We start from the raw sequence: 27,033 nt of genomic DNA on the forward strand, positions 1-27,033 counted from the left end.
ATAAATAAATACACACATTAAGTTGGTTATTTGACAAAGTATATGTGACGGATTGCGTAGAAACCGCCGCACGTTCTGACAGTGAGGTGGCGGAATCCGCGCACAGAGCGGCGGTTTCCCCGCAGCAACATGCTTCTGGTTTGCCTGGACCTAGTAGTGCACACAGATGGAGAGCTACGCGCGCGCGCGCCGCAAGACAGGCTCTTTATGCCAATAGGAGAAGGGTCAGCTGATCGAGGCAGTCAGCTGATCCCAGCTCAGCAGGTGATTGGTTGATGGGAGCTGGGCGGCGCTGTGGAGCGCTTTACTATGTATATCTCTTGCTGTTCAGTTGCTGGTTGTCTGGCGTTGCGAATACCTATCTGTTAGCACTCAGACCTTAGTCAGATCCTTCAGTGTGGTGGAACCAGGTGGACCTGGGAATCCACACTTATCCAGTTTACTGTGTATCATCTGTGTTATTCCTTAGACCAGTTCCAGGGTGTAGAGACCACGGACCTCACACCCCAGACTAGGAATACTGTGTATCATCTGTGTTATTCCTTAGACCAGTTCCAGGGTGTAGAGACCACGGACCTCACACCCCAGACTAGGAATACTGTGTATCATCTGTGTTATTCCTTAGACCAGTTCCAGGGTGTAGAGACCACGGACCTCACACCCAGACTAGGGAATCTGTGTTATCATTCTGTTATACATCAGACTAGTTCCAGGGTGTAGAGACCACGGACCTCACACCCAGACTAGGGAACTTGTGTTGTCATTCTGTTATACATCAGACTAGTTCCAGGGTGTAGAGACCACGGACCTCACACCCAGACTAGGCATTGTTTGATATCTGTTATGACTTATTGCTTTCCTGACTTTTCCTCAGCCTTCTGATTCGGTACCTTGCATTTCTGATTACCTGTTGCCAAACCCTGCTTGCCTTGGATACCGAATCAGCTTCCTGTCTTTGTACTTTATCTGTCTGTGTATTGCCGACCCGGCCTGCCCGACCTTTCTGGCTGTCACCCACCCCTTGGGTGCTCAGCCTTCCTGCAGGGGCCCCCTGCTCCTCAGAGGGGGCACTGCTGCTAAATCAGTCAGGGTCTCCTTCTCCTGGAGTCCTTGACTGCAGTAGAGTCTGTCTCTACTCATTGGACCACCTGCTACCCCGGTGGTCCAATTACTACTGTTACACCAAACACTTACACGCTTCAGGTGTCCAGAGGTTAGCCATGTATCTGTATTATCGGTGATTCTGCAGATCATCAATAATCAGGTATATATCTGTATTCTTGATGAGACTGCAGATCACCTATAATCAGATTCTCTCTGCGTGCTGACACCAATCGTTACAGTATACAATCTATTTATATTGCAAATAATATCAATTAACACTTTGATTAGGATCCAGGGGCATAACAATAGGGGGAGCAGCTCCTGCATCTGCAGGGGGCATAGACCTGTATGAGGCCCCAATTACTTACCCTCCCTCTGATATAGAGGTCCCCCCTCCAGATTAAGTGCTGTGGCCACATTTGTTATGGGTAAGGGAATTATAATAGTCATACTTGGAATATTGGCCCTTATGCTGTGGAGGTCACTACAGGGGAAGGGGTGTGAATGTTGGAGGGGTCCCATCAAAGTTTAGCAGGAGGTACCATTATTTGTAGTTATGCCACTGCTATGATGCCTAGTTTACCTACAGGAGGAGCTACAGTAAAACATATATTTTTTTCATTGCCAAGAGGAACAAATGAAGGTGTCAAATCCATCTGTTATATCTTACCAAGTGATTCTAAGGGCCATTTTCCACTAGTCTTGCAGGACGCACGCCGCCACTTGAAGTGATGCGAATAAGTTCTCAGGATCCGCACCGTCTAAAATCTTCTTTTATTTCAGCTTTTTAAAAAGCTGAAATAAAAGAAGATTTTAGACGGTGCGGATCCTGAGAACTTATTTGCTTGGATATCCCTGTGCACTCCAGGGGCGATCACTGCACGTCATTTATCCATTGGTGCTGATCCACTTTATACACTAACTTGAAGTGATGCGAGCACACAACCAGATCACTTAACCATGCCATGCATGGCTAGGGATTCAGGTGTGTGCTGCAGAATTCGGCCCAGATTCAAGCCCTAGTGGAAACAGGCCCTAATAAGTAGTTGTCCAGTTTAAATTATGTCCATTGTGTCTATACTGTTTTGTGTATGTTTCTCTTTCCTATTTGCAGATATTCTGATAATTAATTTTCTACATGCATTTTCCACAGGGACCAATGGGAGTTCCAGGGTTCCAAGGAGCCAATGGAGTACCTGTAAGTACACATATCTGTATTTGATTCCCAAAATGTTGTACCAACTAGTCATTAAATATCTTAATGGGACTGTAGCTTTACGAGTTCTAGATGCAGCCTATTGAAATCTGCAGCCGTTTTGTGTCCTCCTATCTCTGCCAGGTCATAGATTTCACTAGGCAATGTCCACACCCTCCTGCTGCAATCTTGCCCAACTGTCAAGGGAAATTTAGCTTTAATTTGGCAGCTGATATTTCCCCACACAGATCAGGAGCCATGCCGATTGGCATGATCACCAGTGATAAGATAATAGTGGTTACAAAGGGCAGGCACAGAAGAGGAACGGCTCTCACCTCTCCTTGTTCCCATGACGATCACTCCACTCCACTCAGGACAGCATCCAGCATTACGCTGCCTTTAGTATCAGGTCCCAGCTTGATAATGTCATCAAGCCAGGACCTGGTACTTTTGGCAGTTCTAGGCTGGATGCTGTCTTGAGTGAAGGAGAGCAACTGATCACTGGAAAAGTATAAGGGATCACTAGACACCAGGGAACCTACGGGGACCAATAGACACCAGGAAAACATATATAAAGGACCACTAGACACCAGGGAAATATATAGGGGACCACTAGACACCAAGGAAATTTATGAGGGACCACTACACAAGAGGGAAACATATGGCACCACTAGAACACCAGGGAAACATGTGGATCACTAGAATGCCAGAGAAACATGGGGGACCCCTAGACCACCAGGGCAATGTATGGGGGACCACTAGTCCACCAAGGAAGTATAGACTATCAAAAGCCAATGGGGGAGACTACCAAAGAGATTTGTATAAGGGATTGGAATGAGAGGTCAAATGGGGAAATGTAATAGGGAAACCATAATAATGGGGATGCAGTGAAAACTATCAGATTACATAGTTACATAGTTATTTTGGTTGAAAAAAGACATACGTCCATCGAGTTCAACCAGTACAAAGTAGAACTCCAGCCCGTCCCCCACATACCCCTGTTGATCCAGAGGAAGGCGAAAACCTGCCCACAAGGCATGGTCCAAATAGCCCCAAAAGGGAAAAATTCCTTCCTGACTCCAGATGGCAATCAGATAAAATCCCTGGATCAACAATAAAATCCCTGGATCAACAATATTAACAGATTAAAATATACTGTTTAGCCATGTTCCTTTTTGAAGTCCTTACCATCTACAAAATAAAATTATTAACCTTCCCCATTACCATTTTCAATACAGGAAAGTTCACAGGAGCAATTTCAATTTAAGAATTCGCAATTGCTGGTCCTGCAGCATTTTTTGAGTGACTGCGCTCCAATACAAAAGATACGAATGCTGCAAAATCACTGTGCAACCAGTGTGAAAAAGTGATTTTGCAGCAATTATACTTCTCTACCGGAAAATGTTTAAAATGTTTAAACATTTGCTAATTTCTAATCGCAATTGCTTTGTAAACGCAAGCACTAAAAATTGCTTCTAAATCGCTGTACAAAATGCTCCCAAAATACTGAGCGATTATGATAGCTATTTGCAAACACAGGTGGGCTCCCCGCCGTAGGAAGTTTTATATGTTGGTACTGAAAGGGTTATACTGAAAGGGGTATACTCATGCGCTGGCCTTCACAGAGCACTTTACAGTATACTGCTGGGTTGATAGGAAGATAATTACAGACCAAATATACCCTTTTAACAATACCTTGTTATTAATGTATTATTAACATTCTTGAAACCGGAAAACAAGAAGTATTTCATTTTAGACCATCTCTCTCTATAAAAAAAACAAAAAAAACAAAACAAAATCCCTTTAGTTTTCCTTCATTGGCATGAAGACATGCTGGCCAGTTAGCATTTGCTCCTGTCACTAGCTTAGACTTAGCAAAGTGCTCCAAAGCCACATTCTGGGATGGCTACATGATCTGTATCCAGCCTAGACCAACCACAGTGCTCCAAAGCCACATTGTGGGATGGCTACATGATCTGTATCCAGCCTAGACCAACCACAGTGCTCCAAAGCCACATTCTGGGATGGCTACATGATCTGTATCCAGCCTAGACCAACCAAAGTGCTCCAAAGCCATATTCTGGGATAGTCGCGTGATCTGTATCCAGCCTAGACCAACCAAAGTGCTTCAAAGCCACATTCTGGGATGGTCACGTGATCTGTATCCAGCCTAGACCAACCAAAGTGCTCCAAAGCCACATTCTGGGATGGTCACGTGATCTGTATCCAGCCTAGACCAACCAAAGTGCTTCAAAGCCACATTCTGGGATGGTCACGTGATCTGTATCCAGCCTAGACCAACCAAAGTGCTTCAAAGCCACATTCTGGGATGGTCACGTGATCTGTATCCAGCCTAGACCAACCAAAGTGCTTCAAAGCCACATTCTGGGATGGTCGCCTGATCTGTATCCAGCCTAGACCAACCAAAGTGCTTCGAAGCCACATTCTGGGATGGCTACATGATCTGTATCCAGGCTAGACCAACCAAAGTGCTTCAAAGCCACATTCTGGGATGGTCACGTGATCTGTATCCAGCCTAGACCAACCAAAGTGCTTCAAAGCCACATTCTGGGATGGTCGCGTGATCTGTATCCAGCCTAGACCAACCAAAGTGCTTCAAAGCCACATTCTGGGATGGTCGCGTGATCTGTATCCAGCCTAGACCAACCAAAGTGCTTCAAAGCCACATTCTGGGATGGTCGCGTGATCATAGGTTTCAAGCAAATCTGCACTCTCTTAAATCTGTATGTTGGAAACCTGTTTCATCAAATGGCCTTTGCATAATGCAGATGTGATGCACCTCCTGCTTCTTCTTTTAACAATTTAAAATGTTGCAAGTAGCTAAGCTTCTTTTTTTTAAAACAATTCTGTACTTTTTATTTTCTTTGCAATGTGCAGTACCTGCTTTATAATGTGTTAACAATGAACAAAATGGGTGTCATTCACCCAGTTTTCTCTTAGGAGATAATTATTCATCTTCAATTTAAAATTACTTTTCAGCATTTTGCAAAAGTGTCCAAAAGCAGGTGAAAAATATGATCAAAGTTATTTTGAGTATTTTTTTGCTCTTTAGTGGTTTAAAATACATTTTAGTGACATGTTTGAAAATATCACCTAGGAGATAACTTAGGAGAAAAAGTTCATTGCATATGGGCCTATATGCTTTGCTGAGAGCGGCTCACTGCTCAATACGACACCTAAAGCAGTGCTATGTAGTGCTGTATGCTTAAAGGGACTCCGAGCAGTGCAGAAACTATGGAAAGATGCATATCATTTTAAAGCTCTCTTTCTCCTCTTTCCAATGATATATAAACCGCCGCCCTACGCCTTTTAGTTTTCGCTATTTTCACCCTTGAAATTGCCGCGGACACAATTTTGATCGCGAAAATAGAGAGAACTAAAAGGCGTAGGGCGACGATTTAGGGGTCATCAGAAAGAGGAGAAAGAGAGCTTTAAAATGATATCCATCTTTCCATAGTTACATTGTATTACACAGGGCGACTTTTTCTCAAAGTCAGCAGCTCCATTCAGTAGAAAAAGTCGTCCTGTGTAATGCAAGTAACTATGGAAAGATGGATATCATTTTAAAGCTCTCTTTCTGATGACCCCTAAATCGTCGCCCTACGCCTTTTAGTTTTCTCTATTTTCGCGATCGAAATCGCGACCGCGGCAATTTTAATCGCAAATAGCGAAAACTAAAAGGTGTAGGGCGGCGGTTTATATATCATTGGAAAGAGGAGAAAGAGAGCTTTAAAATGATATGCATCTTTCCATAGTTTCTGCACTGCTCGGAGGCCCTTTAAAGAATTTAAGCCAGTAGCACATCTATGCACTTGGAAGCCCAGTGAAAATGCACTGCCTGCTACCACACACATTTCATTGTGTGAATATGTCTTGACAGGTTTCAGTGGACACAAAAGTAGCTGGGAGATAAGCTCGGCCTGAATAGGATGTATACAAACCAGGCAGGATGAGAAGGTGCAGGACACTAAGTAACATGTACACATAATCTGAGGCAGGGTTAACGAACATCAGTCCTTGAGGTTTGAAGTTATTCTGAGATGGCTAGTACTGTAGCTATTCCTTGCTTTATCCATTTCCATTTGTTAATTCGTGCTATATTAATGTCTTTTAGAATCCCTGCAAAAAAAAGCCACTCTGTAGTGAGGCACATTTTGTGGGGTTTAAAATTATGAACATTTTGTGGGGTCTAAAATTATGAAAATTACTTATGCATTCAATATTTATAAAGATAGCCTAATAGTCACTGGGTTGTTTTATATATTTTATTTGTGCTGATGCTTTGTGGAAGTTAACGAATAGGGAAACTACCGTAATTTTAATTCAGAATTACCAGTGTTTTAAATAAACCTGTGAAAAAAATGACCTGTAATATTTTATTGCTGATATTGTTTCATATAGTACACATGAAAGTGATCAGCTTTATGATTAGTGTATTTGTTCATTAACTGTGTCGGCTACACAGGTTGGAAGCGGGCCATATGGGTGCACACCGTGTATGGAAATTTGAGTGCCACCATAGACCACTATGTAAGTTGGGGCTATGGTGGTGCAGACTGGACAATTTGGGTGCCAGAGGTGCCGGAGTTCAGCTATTATAAAGCTGAACTCTGGCTTCTGTCAGAGGGAAGTGTCGGCATACAGCCTTCGGGTACAATGTATTATTGATTTATTAAAATGGTCTGAAAGTCAGCATTCCTACTTTTCTCTCAAAGATTCCTCATAGCTTTAATGCGACTATCCCAGACAAACAAAGCACTTCAATCTGCATACAAACTGGAGATAACAGTATATTTGTTTACATTCCAATGTTGATACATTAGTCTGTAACAAGTAAAAAATACTTTCTGAGAAGCTGTCTCTGCTTCAGGCACACAAACAGCTCAGAACAACTCATTAGAAGATTTTAATATATAATAAAAAGCAGTTGGAATAAAATGCAATGACGGTTTTCAGGGCAAGAAAAACTACACTTTGGAAACTTGTAATTTGTAGACAGACAATATTACTTGTGCACAAAAGCAAATAGGATAACTGAATGAAAAATGCAAAGTAGAAAAAACACATTTTTATTGAATGGTATGTCAGAGTTTTACTTTAATCAAGTTTCATGTACTCATCTAAGATTAAAAAATGAAACCTATGTATCTCGTTTTCCCTCCATTTTAAGGGTCACAGTGGCCAGCCGGGTCACCGTGGTTTACCTGGACTTGATGGATGTAACGGTACTACCGGAGATAATGGCTTTTCTGGGCCTGCTGGTTTTCCTGGGCCATCTGGATCGCCAGTAAGAAATTTTCATTTGAATGTGTCCTCATTTTGTTAGAAAAAAGTGTTTTGTAAAATGATTCCCCCGTTGCCCTGTGCAGGAAATACAGCACAGTGCCACTTATGTATTATGTGTTGTTGCCAAGGGTGTAGCAATAGCCATAGCAACTGCTATGGGGCCCTGGCGCAAAGGGCGCCCAAGCGGTAATTTGTTCACTATTTATTCTCCTGTTTTTCTTCAAGCTCTGATTTTATCTCAGGGCCCATACACAGTGTGCAGAGTACATTGCACAGGAATGAACATTGGCCAGTCAATTTATATCTGATGGGATAGGGGCAGGTGGCATTGCTCTTGAGTGCCTAGGTCTGAGTGCCCCATCAAAATTTTGCTATGGGGCCACATAATCTCTAGCTACGCCTCTGGTTGTTGCACTGCCTTTAAAAGCAAGTCTATTGTCCAGCATAGTTCTAATGCTTAGTTAGAATAGTCTCTACCGACTAATGGTAATTTTACGCTCTTCAATGTAAATGACCTGTGACCTCTGAACTGTACCTAATCTCACTCTTCCTCTGAAAATGCCTAACCATAACCTATATGTGTACGTATGTTCTGGCCACGCTGCATTTGGGTGCAGGGAGAAGCCGAATGATGACTCTCCCTGCACTAGGTAATCTCAGGGAATATACAAAATACAATAATATATGCAGTGTTGTGCCACTTATAAAATACAGCAGCTGAGTTTGGGATAGGAGCTTCCCCAATCCCCCAGCAATTAAAATTGGAGAAATTTGATGCCAAATATATAAAATATATTTACCTACAATTTACAGTACCTATCTTTTTCTTTTGGCCATTTAATTTTACTTTTCTAGTTTTAACAAATGTACATTTCAATTTAATTTTTTTTTTTTTTGCAGAGAAATAATTGAAATAGAGTTTTCAATGACTTTTCAAACTTAGTTGCTCCAGTTGTGTGTGATTTCACTTAAAGGGAACCTGAGGTAAAACGGATATGAAGGCTGCCGCATTTATTTCATTTTAAACAATACCGGTTGCCTGGCAGTCCTCCTCATCCTATGTCTCTAATACTTTTAGCCATAGACCCTGAACAAGCATGCAGTAGATCAGGTACTCTGACTCGGCTGACTCAGGTTTTACTGGATTAACCATGTGCTTGTTCCAGGGTTTTGACTCAGACACTACTTATGCCAGAAGATCAACAGGGCTGCCAAGCATTTTTTACAAGGAAATAAATATGGCAGCCTCCATATCCCTCTCACTTCGGGTACCTTTAAAGTTTAGCAGTTTGGTGTCTTTCCATATGAAAAACGATCAAATTAAATAAAAAATGCCAGTGTTACAGCTGAAGAAAAGACTAGCTTTTTTGTGTGTGCATTGTGTGTGTGAAAATAGTTGGCTGAATGATGTACAGTAAAAGGATGGAACTACTTTTTTTTAGTTTTTGTGTGTGACATTGTTTCTCTTGTCAGAACAACTACTATTGTTTTAATTGTTTAACCTTGTCTTTGGCATAGGGCTTACCTGGTGCAAGAGGACAGAAAGGTGAACCTTCCTTTACTCAAGGTGAAATAAAAGGACCGAAGGTAAGAGCACATCTACATTTCTATCTCAGTTTAAACATCCACCTTCCCCCCCCCCCCCCCCTTTCATAGACTCACTCACCAGATGCTGAGGTCTCAATAAGACCAGTATGCGCCTTCGGGGTGTATGGCCCCCCGTCACCATGCAATCTCACTGTCACTCCTCCTTATCAGGTGCAAGCTTGATCCGTGCCTGGTCAGGTCCAAACTGCCGCAGAGTTTAAGGGGGAACTCTTCCAATTTCTCCTTTTGTGCTCCAAAGTTGGTCTTTCTTCAGCAGCTCTCCTGACCCAGCTAGGCCAGTCCAATGCAGAGGCTCTGCATTGGACTGGCCTAGCTGGGTCAGGAGAGCTGCTGAAGAAAGACCAACTTTGGAGCACAAAAGGAGAAATTGGAAGAGTTCCCCCTTAAACTCTGCGGCGGTTTGGACCTGACCAGGCACGGATCAAGCTTGCCTCCGATAAGGAGGAGTGACAGTGAGATCGCATGGTGACGGGGGGCCATACACCCCGAAGGCGCATACTGGTCTTATTGAGACCTCAGCATCTGGTGAGTGAGTCCATGAAGGGGGGGGAAAGGTGGATGTTTAAACTGTTAAAGTCAAGAGCGCAATTACACCACTACTATTTATATATCGCTGGCAGTAATCCAGAGACTTAGGCTGGTTTCACAGTGGGACGTTACAGGCGCACGTTAGAGCAGCCTGTAACGCACCCCACCACACAGCAATGAAAAATCAATGGGCTGTTCACAGTGCCCACGTTGCGTTACTCAGTAACGCTGCGCCATAACAGAACGTACTGCATGCAGTGCTTTATAAGCGGCAGAGCCGCGTTAGACTGCTTGCACATGCGCAGTAATGTTGGGGAGGAGCGGAGAGCGGCCAGGCACATGGCTAATTAATATTCACTGCACTCAGTGACGTGCAGTGTTTATTTCCTGGAGCGGCTGCTCTGTGCGGCGATTGGCCGGGCGGGACCACGTGATGCCGCATGCGTCCAAGAGGACGCATCACGGCATCACGGACGCCAGAGTGAGCTGCACAACGCGGCTCACTCTGACGTCCACATCAGAGAGCACCAGGCGTTGCGTTAGGGGCACGTTATGCGACCATAACGTCCCCTAAAATGCAACGTCCTGGTGTGAAACCAGCCTTAATTGCAGCACTTGACAACTGTCAGTGCAGAATCTACTGAATGTTAAAACCAATCAGAACAAGCATAAGGACAGTTGTTTTTTATACATGTGAAGCGAGCGCTTTTATCACTTATTTCTAATTACATTTCTATCTCAATCATTTTTTTTATTTGAGAACATAGTGGTAGTAGCAAACTCTTTACAGTGGTTTGCAAAAGTATTCGGCCCCCTTGAAGTTTTCCACATTTTGTCATATTACTGCCAAAAACATGAATCAATTTTATTGAAATTCCACGTGAAAGACCAATACAAAGTGGTGTACACGTGAGAAGTGGAACGAAAATCATAGATGATTCCAAACATTTAAAAAAAAAATGACTGCAAAGTGGAGTGTGCGTAATTATTCAGCCCCTGAGTCAATACTTTGTAGAACCACCTTTTGCTGCAATTACAGCTGCCAGTCTTTTAGGGTATGTCTCTACCAGCTTTGCACATCTAGAGACTTAAATCCTTGCCAATTCTTCTTTTCAAAACAGCACCAGCTCAATCAGATTAGATGGACAGCGTTTGTGAACAGCACTTTTCAGATCTCTGACCAGCTTCCCTGTCCCTGCTGAAGAGAAGCACCCCCAGAGCATAATGCTGCCACCACCATATTTGACAGTGGGGATGGTGTGTTCAGAGTGATGTGCAGTGTTAGTTTTCCGCCACACATAGCGTTTTGCATTTTGGCCAAAAAGTTCCATTTTGGTCTCATCTGACCAGAGCACCTTCTTCCACATGTTTGTTGTGTCCCCCACATGGCTTGTGGCAAACTGCAAACGGGACTTCTTATGCTTTCTGTTCACAATGGCTTTCTTCTTGCCACTCTTACATAAAGGCCAACATTGTGCAGTGCACGATTAATAGTTGTCCTATGGACAGATTCCCCCACCTGAGCTGTAGATGTCTGCATATATACTTATACAAACTGCGCCCACTGAAGTCAATAAATATCATACAACCTATATACATTCAGAGTATTCGCTATCAAAAAGTCCACAACCTATACATCTACATATGAATTATTATGACAGCGCTCCTCTTCTTTTCTCTCGTACCCTGCAAGATTAAAAAGACCCGTACATAGTGCATTACTGTTGGATTGTCAAATTGCCATAAACACCCATAGTTCAAAAAGTGCTTTCACTCGTGCTCCACTGCAAGTGCAGACATCCACGTTTCCCCTAAGAAATACAGGCTCACCAGATATATTCCACCTCAAAAGCCAGGTGGATCTAAAGCATAGGAAAACGAGCCAACGATTTGATGTAGTCAAACTCCAAATGCTTTTAATCCAGTTTCCTCATAAAAGATACAATAAAACAGAACATGGCATAAAACCTTTTAAAATACAGATAAAACCCTGCGCTGAGTGCGCACTCACGTAATCCAATGCACTTTCAGGCGTATCGGGCTACCTAGCCCAGCGGTAGTGTCTCCAGTGCGGTCCCGGTGTCCCGTTTACGCTATGGCGCATCCGCGTCTCTCTAGACTTTCAGGTTCTTGAGCGAGATGAGTCCACATGGACGAAACGCGTAAGGCGGAGCCAGGAGCGTCTGACGTCACGGGGAGCTTGTATTTTACAGAGAGGAAGTTTTGAATCAGGATTGCTGAACTAGTTAGCCTTAATTTTATAACCTGAGTTAAGAAAAAAAAATTACTAAAGCAACAAACCCCCCCCCCCCCACACACACACACACACACTATTTTTTAATGTTTTTTCTTCTATGTAGGTCTCCTTGTACTGCATGTAGACTGTAAGATACTAAACACAATATTTATATACAATAACACACCAAACCATCTAAAATTAATCAGTTTAGTTGTATACGACAGTCACCTGAGTTTCTCTGTAGTTAACTAAACTTAAGCAACATCTTCTTGAATGAAAGCAGAAATGTTGACTAAAGTAGTCCTCCATTGTCTGTCCTGCCCTGTGTACATGGCTGCATCCTGACTGTGGTATGTTTTATTCTTTTAGGGTGATGATGGTGTAAATGGCCTTGATGGACTTCCTGTAAGTAGTTTTATAAAATACTTCTTTATTGGCTAGATTATTCTAAAAGACATTAAGTTATGTTTCTTTTTATAACTTGTGTCTTCAAGTTGGAACAGGAATATCACTACAAAACAGGGATTCCCCAGGCAAAGATGATCCCCTCCCATAATAGTGTGACTGACCATTATGTCTCTCCCATGACTATTACACCTTCTCTGAAGGAGTAGTCCCTATATCAGGAGAGAGAATATACATTTGGGGCTCCCACAGCTCAGGGGACCCCTACAGTTAATGGGGCTACTCTCCCTATAGTTACATCTTTGAGTGGGAAATTTGTTAGCAGATATGGGCACCTCATGCATGGTTTAGCCTAGACTGGTAACATTTTTGACAAAATTAATATTTGCGCATCTTAAATGATTAAAAGAGATAACAAAAAAAGCTCTCGAACTAAAGTTAAGGTGACCATAAATCTATCGATTTGGCTGTAGCATTGAGCATTGGATTTGAACATTTTATCGAATTGAGAGAGAATCGAGTGTGTTCCAGTATGCTCGATCGAGGTAAAGTGGCTGATATCATGTTGAATTGACTTACTTCATTGATTGAGCAGGATAAAAGATATCAGGCAATCACACAGGTATCAGCTACTGTTCACATATTGTTCAGTCAATACTGAATCAATTTGAGGCCCAACATTCGTCAGATCGATTAGTGAAGGTGAATTGCATAGGATATTGCTTGTAGTGTGTGGGTCGCTAGCTGATCATATTTCAATCAACCACACTGAAGTTGATCACGCATTAAAGTCGATCACTTAGTTGATTGAAGCAAAATCGCTTGATGTATTGCTACCAAGAGTTCGGGTCCTAATAAGTTAGGCAACATACCGGTACTTGCATTATTTGTACCATTTTAAAGTATTCAATGCAATTAGAGTTTTTCCATTTACTGCTGGATGCTTGGGTTCTTTGAAAGATCTTTTAATTTTAATAACTAAAGATCTTTCAATGGCCCATCGCAACTGCTTCAGCTAACCAAAACGTTGTCTTCATGGATACCTTTTACATTCTGCCCATACAGATAGTATACTAACGCTCGTGTGTTCAGTCCCTATTTAAATTGCGGGTTTCTAAAATATTTGCACTGGTTTCAAAGTGTTCCCTCTCCATCCACACTCCTTATTATCCCTGTGCAGATGTTACGTATGGTGACAGTTTTAGGTTCTCTACCTTAACCCTTTCCTGACCGCGTCACGCCGATGGGCGTGGCCGCCGCGGCAGCCCCAGGACCGCCTAACGCCGATTGACGTAAAGTCCTGAGGCTGGGATTTGCAGGAGGTCGCGCGCATCTCCTGCTTGAGGGCCGCTCGGGAGACTGTTAGACTGTTAGACTGTTAGACGGTTTCGCCGTCTATTTACATAGTGCAGCGCTGCGATCAGCAGCAGCGCTGCACTGGGGACAGCCGTGTGACACGGCTGTCCCCCTGGGGGACTCAAAAGTGATAGGCTGAAGCCTATCACAGCCGATCGCTGTGATAGGCAGAGGGGGGGGGGGGGAGGGGGGAGAGTAATGCGCAGAGGGGAAAAAACATTTTTTTTTAAATGACACAGAAAATGTTTGATTGTAAATAAACAAACATACCTGGGGGTGATCAGACCCCACCAACAGAGAGCTCTGTTGGTGGGGGGAAAAGGGGGGGGGGTCACTTGTGTTCTGAGTTGTGCGGCCCTGCAGCTTGGCCTTAAAGCTGCAGTGGCCATTTTCATTATAAAAGGCCTGGTCTTTAGGGGGGACCACTATGGTCCTCAAGTGGTTAAAGTGGTCTGAAAGTCAGCATTTCTACTTTGCTCTAAATGATTCCTCACAGCTTGAAAGCTACTATCCCAGAATTTTTTTTTAGCAGAACATCACTGAAATGGTTAAACAAAGCACTTTGTCCTGCTATTTAGCTTCAAATCTGCATCCAAACTGGAGATAACAGTATATTTGTTTGCATTCTAATGTTGATACACGTGTGTAAACACAGTGTAACGAGTGAAAAGGAGCTCTCTGTGAAGCTCTCTGTGCTTCAAGCACACAAACCGCTCAGAACAGCTAATTAGAAGATGTTAATATATAATAAAAAACAGTTTGAATAAAATGCAATGGCAGGTTTCAGGGCAAGATAAAGTACACTTTGGAAATGAGTAATTTGTAAACAGACAATATTACTCATGCACAAAAGCAAATATGATAACTGAATGAGTAATAAAAAGTAGGAAAACACATTTTTATTAAATGTTATGTCGCAGTTTCAGACCACTTTAAGTAATATTTACATCAAAGAATATGGATAAATGGTGCACATTATTGTCTTTAAAAAGTCAACATTATTTTTTGTAGATATAAACGGGTTGTATCCCTTTGGCAGAGATGTAGTGTTTTCTGTTTTAGGGCTCTTACTTTGGGTACCCCTTTATAGTCCATTTTTAATTAGAAAAGCCTAGATCTCTGCTCACCGAGCTTATCATTCAAGAGTCATTTAACTCACTCCTCTAGCCAATAGGAATACATTCCCAATAGAAGTTATAATAGTTACAATGCAAAAATTGGGAGATAATCAAATGGGTGATTCCACCCAAAGAAGGATGAGTATTTCCAGCATTTAGTGTTAACTAGGGATATTTTCTGTGTTTTTTTGTTTGTTTGTTTGTTTTTTGAACATGCAATGCAACCAGACATTTGAATACCAGATGGGATTTAAGTTTACTAGTCTAGAATATTTAATACTTAAGTGTTATTCAAGGAAAGCTGTAAATGTTTTGCAATGATATTTGTTTTGTTGCAGGGACCACGTGGAGCACCCGGACCTCCTGGCTTAACAGGTCCAGCCGGACCAAATGGCTTACCAGTAAGTTACGTTATTATGAAGCCATTCTTTATGAAGTTACATTTTTAGTAGTCAATGTAGTTATGTATAAAGGGCATCAACCAAACAAATACATGCATGTGTTGAGTAATAATTTTTATACCCATTTTTATACACAGTGGTACCAAAAGGTAGAAAGTTATTTTCAGTCTGGTTTTGGAATAACTTAATAATTTAGTGCTATAGTGCTAAAGCCTATTAGGTTTCAGACTTAAAGTGTACCTGAGGGGAAAAACGTGTCCCTATGGGGTACTCACTTCTTGAGGGGGAAGCCACTGTATCCTAAAGAGGCTTCCCCCGTTCTCCTCCACAGGCCCGTTTCAGTGCCTGGACCCCTAAAAAATATTTTGTCGATAGCTTGTGCATGCACACTAGCACGGAACCAATTGGGATCCACTGTAAAAAATTGAGCCTGATTGGGTCTGTGCTACTGTACATGCACTAGCCATCTGTGTCTGCGCAGTAGCCGATCGGGCTTGTCTTTTTCCACCTGAGCCCAAGCGCGTCCGTGTTCCTATGCAGGTGCAGTGAGGCCATGCTTCGGGAGGACAGGGGAAGCCTCCAGAGGCTACATCCTCCCGAGATAGAGAAATAAAAAATATTGCATTGCAAACCTCACACGTTTGTTTTAAAAGAAGCAGAGAAGGCAGAAAAAATTAAACGTGGCTTCTCTGCTAGCTGCTAGCAGTTTTTCTGTCATATTATGAAGGCCATTAGAAAGTTCTTCTCACTAACATGAATTATATTGTGTATATCATACAATAAAAAACCATAGGATGCCTGAGACAGACAAAGAGCAAACGTACAAAGAATAGAAAAGCCAACAATGCTGCTAAACAGTGAGACTGAACTATATCATTCTGCAGATGGTTTGTTGGCATCTGCCAGGTACAAGTCCATAGAATTACCATAGAAAAGACAGTAGAAGCTCTGGGCACACATCTTTATGATGAAATATTTAGAATATCTTTTCTGTACTTTTAGGGTCCACCTGGTCCGCCTGGCTCAATAGGTCCGAAGGTGAGTTACTGCTTTAAACAATTGTTACCTTATCGTTTTACCTAACATTTCTCACAATTAATGCTTATGGAATGCGTGCCTGGCTTTCAGGGGCATAAAGAGATGATTTGCATATTCAAGGGTGATGCATCATGGGAAACCACAGTTGCTCACTTAAAGCTGAACTATTGTAAATATCTTCTGTTTTAAGAAGGCACAATTATATTTACCATCACTTTTTTAGTTAGAGGGCCTTTTGGTCTCTTTTAGCCCCTTATACTCTCCTGCTAGTTCTTGTTTATCATGAACTATCTGGGCACCGGCGTACCTACCGGGGATGCGACCCCCTCAGCCGCAGGGGGGCCCGGGGCTGCTCTGGGGCCCGCTCACTGTGCGTGGGGGGAGCGCTGCTCTGGACCCCCCAGCAAGGTGCTCAACTGGCCGCAGCGTCTAATAGACGCTGCGCCAGTTCATTCCCCGCTGCCCTGCTCCAGCAGCCTGCATAGTCTCCGGCAGGCAGAGCTGGGCTACGGCAAGATGGCCGCCGAAGAAGCCCTACACTGGAGACTATTTGTGTCTCTAGTACAGGGCTTCGGCAGCCATCTTGCCGTAGCCCTGCACTCTGCCTGTCAGCGCGGGAGATGTGCTGCAGGAGGACTCGGGGAGCTGCGAGCCAGATGCCGGGAGAGGAGAAGACTTCTGTCAGGTAAGTGAATTGTTTGTTTTTTTCACAGGTGCATTTTTTTTTCTAGTGTCTGCTGCCTACATTGTGATTTTCAGGTGTCTGCTGCCCACATTACGATTTTCAGGTGTCTGCTGCCCACATTACGATTTTCTGGTGACTGCTGCCCACATTGTGATTTTCAGGTGTCTGCTGCCCACATTACGATTTTCAGGTGTCTGCTGCCCACATTACGATTTTCAGGTGTCTGCTGCCCACATTACGATTTTCTGGTGACTGCTGCCCACATTACGATTTCCAGGTGTCTGCTGCCCACATTAGGATTTTCTGGTGTCTGCTGCCCACATTACGATTTTCTGGTCACTGCTGCCCACATTGCGATTTTCAGGTGTCTGCTGCCCACATTGCGATTTTCTGGTCACTGCTGCCCTCATTGCGATTTTCTGGTCACTGCTGCCCACATTGCGATTTTCTGGTGTCTGCTGCCCACATTACGATTTTCAGGTGTCTGCTGCCCACATTGCGATTTTCAGGTGTCTGCTGCCCACATTACGATTTTCTGGCCCACATTACGATTTTCTGGTGAACACTGCCCACGTTACGATTGTCTGGTGAATGCTGTCCATGTTACAATTTTCTGGTGAACGCTGCCCACATTACAATTTTCTGGTGAACTCTGCCCACATTACGATTTTCTGTCCCACATTACGATATTCTGGTGAACGCTGCCCACATTACGATTGTCTGGTGAATGCTGTCCACGTTACAATTTTCTGGTGACTGCTGATCACGTTACGATTTTCTGGTGACTGGTGCCCACATTACGATTTTCTGGCGAACTCTGCCCACATTACGATTTTCTGGCCCACATTACGATTGTCTGGTAAAATGCTGCCCACTTTGCAATTAATTTACAGTGAAACGCTGCCCTATTACGATTATTTGGCACCTATGGGGGGGGCCCCATCCAAATATTCGCAGGGGGGCCCAGTGATTTCTAGTTACGCCCCTGTATCTGGGTATTCCATAGTACTTGTCCAAGCCCTATCCCATAGAGCAATATCAATCTATGCCATGCATTGATGAGGACCAGAAAGTCTGAAATAGCTGTATGCATGTTGGATTGGTGTACCTCTGTAAAATGTACAGTATATGCTATAAGCTTAGCTTATTATACACCAGTGGTTCTGGATGTGTACCTGCTTTTCAGGGGCATAAGGAAATGATTTTCATATTCAGAAGTGATGGATCATGGGAAACCACACTTGCTCACTTAAATTATTGCAAATACCTTTTTTTTAAAGAAGGCAAACTTATATTTAGCATTGCTTTTTGGTAAGAGGACTTTTCAGTTTCTTTTAGCTGCTTATCCTCTGAGTTGCTTGTATTTTGAATTAATTTTCATATGACATTTGGATGCAGTTACATAGTTACATAGTTATTTTGGTTGAAAAAAGACATACGTCCATCGAGTTCAACCAGTATAAAGTACAACACCAGCCTGCTCCCTCACATATCCCTGTTGATCCAGAGGAAGGCGAAAAAACCCTTACAAGGCATGGTCCAATTAGCCCCTAAAGGGAAAAATTCCTTCCCGACTCCAGATGGCAATCAGATAAAATCCCTGGATCAACATCATTAGGCATTACCTAGTAATTGTAGCCATGGATGTCTTTCAACGCAAGGAAAGCATCTAAGCCCCCTTTAAATGCAGGTATAGAGTTTGCCATAACGACTTCCTGTGGCAATGCATTCCACATCTTAATCACTCTTACTGTAAAGAACCCTTTCCTAAATAAATGGCTAAAACATTTTTCCTCCATGCGCAGATCATGTCCTCTAGTCCTTTGAGAAGGCCTAGGGACAAAAAGCTCATCCGCCAAGGTATTATATTGCCCTCTGATGTATTTATACATGTTAATTAGATCCCCTCTAAGGCGTCTTTTCTCTAGACTAAATAAACCCAGTTTATCTAACCTTTCTCGATAAGTGAGACCTTCCATCCCACGCATCAATTTTGTTGCTCGTCTCTGCACCTGCTCTAAAACTGCAATATCTTTTTTGTAATGTGGTGCCCAGAACTGAATTCCATATTCCAGATGTGGCCTTACTAGAGAGTTAAACAGGGGCAATATTATGCTAGCATCTCGAGTTTTTATTTCCCTTTTAATGCATCCCAAAATTTTGTTAGCTTTAGCTGCAGCTGCTTGGCATTGAGTACGATTATTTAACTTGTTGTCAATGAGTACTCCTAAGTCCTTCTCCAAGTTTGATGTCCCCAACTGTATCCCATTTATTTTGTATGGTGCTAGACCATTAGTACGTCCAAAATGCATGACCTTACATTTGTCAACATTGAATTTCATCTGCCATGTATGTGCCCATATAGCCATCCTATCCAGATCCTGTTGCAATATGACACTATCTTCCTGAGAGTTAATGATTCTGCACAATTTTGTATCATCTGCAAAAATAGCAACATTGCTCACTACTGCATCTACTAGGTCATTAATAAATAAATTGAAGAGCACTGGACCCAGAACAGACCCCTGTGGGACCCCACTGCTAACAGTCTCCCATTTTGAGTATGATCCATTGACCACAACTCTTTGTTTTCTGTCCATTAGCCAGTTCCCTATCCATGAACACAGACTCTTCCCCAGTTAGAAAACAAAAAATACATATCTGTGGCCATGGTTAATTAATTATTGTTTTTACTAATACTATGCGTTGATATAGTCCTGACACATTTACAAAACATTTTATACAGTACATTAAACAATTGATGTCTTCAGTTGTGCCTTAGAGGGGCTCACAATCCAATATTGCTAAACAGTATAATCCTGATTTTGATAGGAAACCAAATAACCTGTCAGTATGCTTTAGGTATCTGGGAGATGATTGGAGTTTCATTATTATTCTTTATTTACAGGGTAATATGGGAGTTGGTTATCAAGGATATAGAGGAGACAAGGTTTGTAATACCTACAAATGTCCACATATGGTATTTATTAATTCTGTCCTGATGTTTAGTATATTTTATCAAAACAAGAATATTTAAGTAAATGTATATAACATATTTATTATGGAAATGGAGAAATAAAATAGACCATAGACAATAATTAGACATATTTATGAAAGAACCTAAAAAGGTTCAATATTTTCCCATGCTGTTTGCTGTTTTCTTCCAAAAACATTCACCATTCTCCTATTTGGATAATTTTTTTAGTGAGTTGTCAATTCCTTTACGTGAGTTTTGAATTCCCTCTTTCCCTACTATTCAATTTATAAGTATGAGTTATCACTATATAGAGCAACTGAACTTCACCAAGAAAAACAGTTTGCTTGCTGAGCGCTTGTGATTGCTGAGCGCTTTTTGAAAATCACTCCCATTCACTTTAATTAAAATCACGTAAAAATGACCACAGTGGCGCAAATTGCATATGCTGCGACTTTTACGTGATTTTTACTGTGCTTTTAACCATTTCTGCCGCCCGGACGTGAAGCTCACGTCCGGGTCGCTGCTCTGCTGCGGTGCCACGCTTCAGCGCGCTCCCGCACGTGATCGCGGGCGCGCCCCTGTGCCCCCGTGCTGTCTCCCGGTAGCCCTGGGATCAGTGAACGGGAATATGCTTCGGAACACCGATCCGTGTCTCCAGCAGAAAAACCGAAGCGCTCTTACTAGAGGCTTCAGTCTTTCTGCACGTAAAAATTTCTGCATCCCCCTTGTGCTTCCGCTTAGCGAGAAGCACAAGGAGAAAAAAATAAACTCAAGGTGGCCATCTTGTGGCCAAAAAGTAAAACTAGATCTACATATTTTTTACATTAGAATTTACACATATAATAACATTAAAAATTAACTGTTTATTTCCCACACCAAAATATTACCCAAATAAAATTTTTAATGGAAAAAAAAAATTACAAGTAAAAAAGAAAAAAAAAGACATAAATAGTTACCTAAGGGTCTGAACTTTTTAAATATGCATTTGAAGGGGGTGTACTACGAACATTTTTTAAATTATAAGCTTGTAATTAGTGATGGACGCAAAACGGAAAAAATGCACCTTTATTTCCAAATAAAATATTGGCGCCATACATTGTGATAGGGACAAAATTTAAATGGTGTCATAACCGAGACAAATGGGCAAATAAAATACATAGGTTTTAATTATGGTAGCGTGGATTATTTTAAAGCTATAATGGCCGAAAACTGAGAAGCAATGAATTTTTTTCTTATTAATCCTGTTAAAATGTATTTATAAAAAAAATAATTCTTAGCAAAATGTACCACCCAAAGAAAGCCTAATTAGTGGCGGAAAAAGCAAGATATAGATCAATAAATTGTGATAAGTAGTGATAAAGTTATTAGCGAATTAATGGGAGGTGAAAATTGCTCTGATGCATAAGGTGAAAAATCCCCACGGGCTGAAATGGTTAATGATAGTGAATGGGAGTGATATTTAAAAAGCACTCAGAAAGCGCTCAACAATCACAAGCGCTCAGCAAGCGCTAAGAAAAGTGCTTACTATGGGCCCCTTTCCACCAGCGCGTTTGCGCTGGCTGAATCGCAAAAACGCAAACCGCTAGCGATTTTACAATCGCTACGGTTTGCTTTTTAACATAGGAATCGCGGTAGGTCATTTCCACTACCGCGATTCGTTTTTTACTTGATCGCGATCGCGCCGCGGAGCGACTTTTGCCGCGATTTTGCTATGCAGTGCATAGCATAGCAAAATTGCGGCCGCGAACGTCGGGGAATCGCCGCTAATTGCGATTCAGCAATCGCTAGCGCTCAGCGTGAACGCTAGCGATTGCTAGTGGAAAAGGGCCCATAATGTGGATACAGCCTTACTGGCTAGCTAGTTGTTCAGTGATCTAACTACCAAGAGGAAGGCAATGCACTCCTTACAAGGTTTAAAACAAGATTGTTCAACATTTTGTGTAAGAGAAGACTTTAGAGTATAGCATATGCAGATGGTAGATGTATGTTTCTGTAGAGCTGCACCTGACCTGTATTTAGGACCTGTAACCTACTTTTCAGCGCAAATGGCATTCAGGCTTTGGGCTATATTCACTAAATATTGGTAAAGTTGCTTGCATTACCCTGGTAATATGAGTTACATTAATTGTGCAATGCACACTACACATTTAGCGCACTTAAATGCAAAATTGCTGTGTGCTCCCTGCACATGGAAACTTTTCTGATATTTAGTGAATATAGCCCTTTGTGTCTATTACTATGCACAAAACTCACTTTTGGATAACAAGGGAAAGAGTTAAAATCTCTGCCAGGTTTTCATTATTGTCTGTGCCAGATTAGTTAAGATTTTCTTTCGCATCCTGCCTCTCTGACATACTGAGGCAGTGCCGAAAATGATTTCCAGTATTTTGAAGTTTGCAAGTGTATAGTAGTTGGAGATAAATCTGCCTTTAAGGGTACATTTTCAAGTGATTACTTTCAGAAGTGGGGATTTTCCTACGGTTGGGAGTCTGGGACATTTCATCGCCCAGAAGGCACAGACAGTAAAAGACTGATGGAAAATCCACCCCTTATACTTACTTCTTAAAAAAAAAGGTTTTCTTCCATGTGTGAGCGAGAGATATTTTGCCATAATTAGACATTCTGTAGCTACCCCCTTTAGGTAACAATACTGGAAATGTACCAAGTGATCATCGTCCCCTGATTACCCGATGTATGCCTATCTACGACACTCTCATATCTTGAACACCTTTGCATTCTCTATCTCCTACAACTGTTGTTAGAGTTAAGTCCCGTACATGACTGTGTAATGTGTTGTAACCTGTTATTATGCTTATGCTTATACAGTCTGTACTGATATGTTCATCTTTTACCCTAAAAAATTTCAATAAAAAAAGATTGAAACAAAAAAAAAAAGATTTTCAATGGAGTTAGGGCTAGTTCACACTGGGAAAATTACAACGCAATCGCCCCCAAAGTGCTGCATGCCGCGAGTTTGCGGTTTATGCAAAGTGCAAACACTGCAGTGTGAATGATCTCATAGGGATACCTGAATGACATTGCTTTGCAGATCACCACTTTGCTGTGATCAGCGCTTTGCTGATCAAAGTGTGTCCTGACCCAATAATTTCTTACTGTGCAAGAATATGTTTGCATGACGTTCCTCATTATAGACCACCTCCTGGTCTGCTCACATCTCCTCATATATTATGCCCCTCTTTTGGTGCCAGAACCCAGCATTTAATAACTCAGGACATTAGAGTATTTTCCTTATCTACTTAAAGACCGCCTCATGCCAATGGGCATGAACGCGACGGCAGCCCCAGGACCGCCCAACGCCAATTGGCGTCAAGTCCTGGGGCTGCAGTTTCCCAGGGAACGGCCGTGCGCATGCGCGATCGTCCTCTGCCCGTTCACGGAGCTGAGCTCCGTGATTAGCCTGCTAGCCGCCGATCGTGGCTAGCAGGCTGCTTGTAAACGAAAGGGGAAAGAAATCCCCTTTGTTTACATGTGTACAGCGCTGCGGTCCGCGGCAGCGCTGTACGAGATCAGCAGTCCGTGGCCTCTGATTGGCCAGGGATCGCCGTCTTCTCGTAGGCTGATGCCTATAAGAGGCGGAACAGGACGGATCGCCGTCCTGTTCCAATTCCAGTGCACGGAGGGGAGGAGGGAAAGGGAGGGAGGGGAGGAGGGAACGGGAGGGAGGAGGAGGGAGGGAGAGAGAGCATCATAGAGGCTAAAAAAAAAAAAAGAAAAGAAACTGCTGCAGCAATCGGACCTCTCCGGCGGCATGTCCCCTTAGGGACAAAAAAAGGAGGTGAGTCTGATCGCTTAGCTCCTTTGCTGGGCTGTGTAGGAGGCTGAAAGCCTGCACAGCCCAGTGCTGTAAAAAACAGCCTGGTCTTTGGGGGAGAGGGGGGGGTAAGACTCTGGGCGTCAAGTGTTTAAGCAGCAGTGCCATTTGCAATGTCCCATCCTAGAGGCCAGAAAGGACAGCAGTAGAGCAGAAAGTATATACCATTTCTCCGCATTGCCCTAATCAACCTAGGGAAGGTAAAAGGCTACAAGAAAATGGGTTGTAGTCTGAGTTGTAGCCTCTTGGCCACATTTTGAACAAATCAGGTTTAGAACCTGTGTAAGGTATTTATTGTGATTTGTTTTCCATTTGGAGAATTTCCATTTACCTTCTGTTCCCTGCAACATTATACAGAGTAGGGGGATTTTTTTCCTTTAAGAACACAGACAGCAATAAAAACACAGAAGCAATCACTACATATGTCATATAGTATATATTATTTTCCATGGTTTAGATGGAGAGAGTCCGTCACTCCCTTTTGCTGCTGACACTACAGGAAGTTAGGGGAAATGTCCCTAATGGGAGAACAAATAGTAAGCTCATGGAGGTGTACTAACCTTTTTTTGCTTTATTTTAAACTTAATAAAAATTGTTGGTGAAGTTAGGTAGAGGATGTATAGTGAGCTTTACAATTTGCTCATACTATACATACAATTTGCTCATATCTATAGGTTATGTAATGTAGTATGTTTCATGTAGGGAGACACCGGTGCTCAAGGTGACCCAGGACCACCAGCATCCAGCGGAGTGGAATTTTCGACTTTTCTAAAAGGAATCCCAGGAGATCTGGTATGTATGCGTTACAGAGCTCCCTTTGTTTTTATTGGCAGGCATTATTGCACATACACAGTCACCTTAGAAGATCATTTTGAAATCAACTTGATTATCATCTTGGTTATTTAAATGTTCAACCCATCCATAACTGATATTCCAGTTTTGGATTTATGCCAACTTAAATAACCACTCAACAGTTTCTTGTGTTTCAGGAATGCATGTAGCATATCTGCACAGAAGTCCAAAGCTCCAATTCCCTGCTGTAGTCATTATAAGATCTTGTAGTCATTATAGGATCCCATTTAACTTACCCTTCAGAGAGTGTATGTAATCCAGCAATATACCAGATCATGGAATCATTAATTTTAAACAGGCTGTGAGAGTGCCTGCCAGTGGGTACAAGAAACATGTCACTTTGGGATTTCATCAAGTGATTCCCAGCTATGGATAGTGTACTGATTACAAGAGCACCACCTCTGGCATAGGACACCTGGGTTTGAATCTCGGCTCTTCCTATTCAGTAAGCCAGAGCCAGTGGCGTAGCAATAGGGGTTGCAGAGGCTGTGACCGCATCGTGGCCCTTGGGCCAGAGAGGCCCCATAGGACCCTCCCTCAACTGCATTATTAGCTCTTTATTGACCCTGTGCTTATAATAATCACTTCTATAGTTGCTTTGAATGTTAGTAATCATTAAGAAACTGTTCCCCATCCCCTTCTTGCACCCCTGACATTGTGGTTGCAGGTTTTAGTGGACCGTAATAATTGTTATGTATAGAGTGCTTGGGGGGCCCCATGGAAAACTTGCACCGGGGCCCATAGCTCCTTAAATACGCCACTGGTCAGCGCCTACTCAGTAAGGACTTCTGGGGATGCTCCACTGCAGGGTCTGCAGGGCCTTGCGTCCAACAGGAGAAAAGCGCTATAAAAAAGTTAGAATTATTAATACTATTGCTACAGAGCGATGGCTGCACAGCTTGACAGCAAATATATGAATATTTTCTTTGTTTGTTTTTTTTTAACTTTTGTTTATTAAAAAAGCATAGCATACCCCTCAAGCCTTTTTATCTCTATAAATATTGTGCAGAGGAGTTGTGAGGAAGGTGAAATTAGAAAGTTTGAGGCCCCACCCTCTGACCAATACCAGCCTGGATGGCTTTTAGGAGGTTCTGACAAAGCGGAGGGAGGAGCACAAATCCCCAGCTAATCGAGTACATCTTGCCTGGCGAATGCAGCTAGAAAAGACATACGGAACTGATCTATTGCAAACTGTAATCCTTTGGTTTAGTAAATCAGACTCTACGTGCTAAAATAAAAATGAGATACTTTGTAGACATATGACACACCATCTCCATGATTAAACTAATTCATCACTGGCTGACCTGACCTTTAAGTTGTTCATATCACTGTATCATTGATGTAGTTTACTGATGTGTTAAATATACTTTATATTAAAACTATGGCTTCTTCTGAATTGATTAAGTTATATTCTAATGATTTTGCAACTTGTGAAAGGCTATACATACAGTAAACCTATTATTAAAGGACTTACGAGGTGAAAATTAAAAAAAAGTTCTGTACCTGCTTCAATTTTGAATCCACGGAGGACACCATCCGTGCCCTCCGTCTACTTCCGCCGGGTCCCCGCTGTTTAATTGAGTTTTCCGCGGCTGCGCAGTTCGCATAGACGCGAGTGCGGCTGCGCAGCTCTAGGGCTTCTCCCGCCACATAATGGCTACAGGCTGTCTACTGTGCATGGATCAGGGGCGAGGCCCTAGAGCTGCGGTGACCTGGCGGAAGTAAACGGAGGGCGCGGATGGTGTCCTCTGTGGATTCAAATTTGAAGCAGGTACAGAACTTTTTTTTTTTTTATTTCACCTCGTAAGTCCTTTAAGCAAGTTAGCATTGATTCTTCCCTCAATAAAAAATAAAACATCGTTTTCATGGGTTTGTCAGTTTGTACTTTTTTATTGTCAACACAAATTAAAGGGGCACTATGGCGAGAAATGTTAAAATTTAAAATATGTGGACAAGTATACAAATAAGAAGTATGTTTTTTCCAGAGTAAAATGAGCCATAAATTACTTTTCTCCTATGTTGCTGTCACTTACAGTAGGTAGTAAAAATCTGACAGAACCGACAGGTTTTGGACTAGCCCATCTAATCATAGGGGATTCTCAGGGTTTTGTTTATTTTCAAAAGCACTTAGTGAATGGCAGCTGCTCTGTCCAACTGCCAAAAAACTGTGTAGTCAGCAGGGCATCTGGTCAGCATCATTGTTTAAATCCTTTTTTAGGGAATATCTTTATAAAGAATAAAAGCCTTGCGGAGCCCATGAAGAGATGGACTAGTCCACAACCTGCCGGTTCTGTCAGATTTCTACTACCTACTGTAGCAGGAAAAAAAATTATAAATTGGTTCAAAGCTGTGGACAAGGGCTTGAATAAAGACAAAAACTTTTTATAT

The 27,033-nt window shown here is 42.4% G+C and overlaps 1 protein-coding gene across 5 annotated transcripts in view; it reads left to right on the plus strand.

Annotated features, from left to right (window-relative positions):
• COL4A6 (collagen type IV alpha 6 chain) overlaps nucleotides 1-27,033 on the plus strand; it is a 422,653-nt gene that overhangs the window by 253,017 nt on the left and 142,603 nt on the right. For all 5 annotated transcript variants that reach the window (XM_068251142.1, XM_068251140.1, XM_068251144.1 and 2 more), the window contains 8 exons: nucleotides 2,258-2,302; nucleotides 7,491-7,607; nucleotides 9,125-9,193; nucleotides 12,351-12,386; nucleotides 15,199-15,261; nucleotides 16,264-16,299; nucleotides 19,893-19,934; nucleotides 24,496-24,585. In XM_068251142.1, the coding sequence (XP_068107243.1) occupies nucleotides 2,258-2,302; nucleotides 7,491-7,607; nucleotides 9,125-9,193; nucleotides 12,351-12,386; nucleotides 15,199-15,261; nucleotides 16,264-16,299; nucleotides 19,893-19,934; nucleotides 24,496-24,585 (498 nt within the window). The remainder of the gene's footprint in view (nucleotides 1-2,257; nucleotides 2,303-7,490; nucleotides 7,608-9,124; nucleotides 9,194-12,350; nucleotides 12,387-15,198; nucleotides 15,262-16,263; nucleotides 16,300-19,892; nucleotides 19,935-24,495; nucleotides 24,586-27,033) is intronic.

The sequence above is a fragment of the Hyperolius riggenbachi genome, chromosome 8, assembly GCF_040937935.1.
Source record: "Hyperolius riggenbachi isolate aHypRig1 chromosome 8, aHypRig1.pri, whole genome shotgun sequence".
Classification (NCBI taxonomy): domain Eukaryota; kingdom Metazoa; phylum Chordata; class Amphibia; order Anura; family Hyperoliidae; genus Hyperolius; species Hyperolius riggenbachi.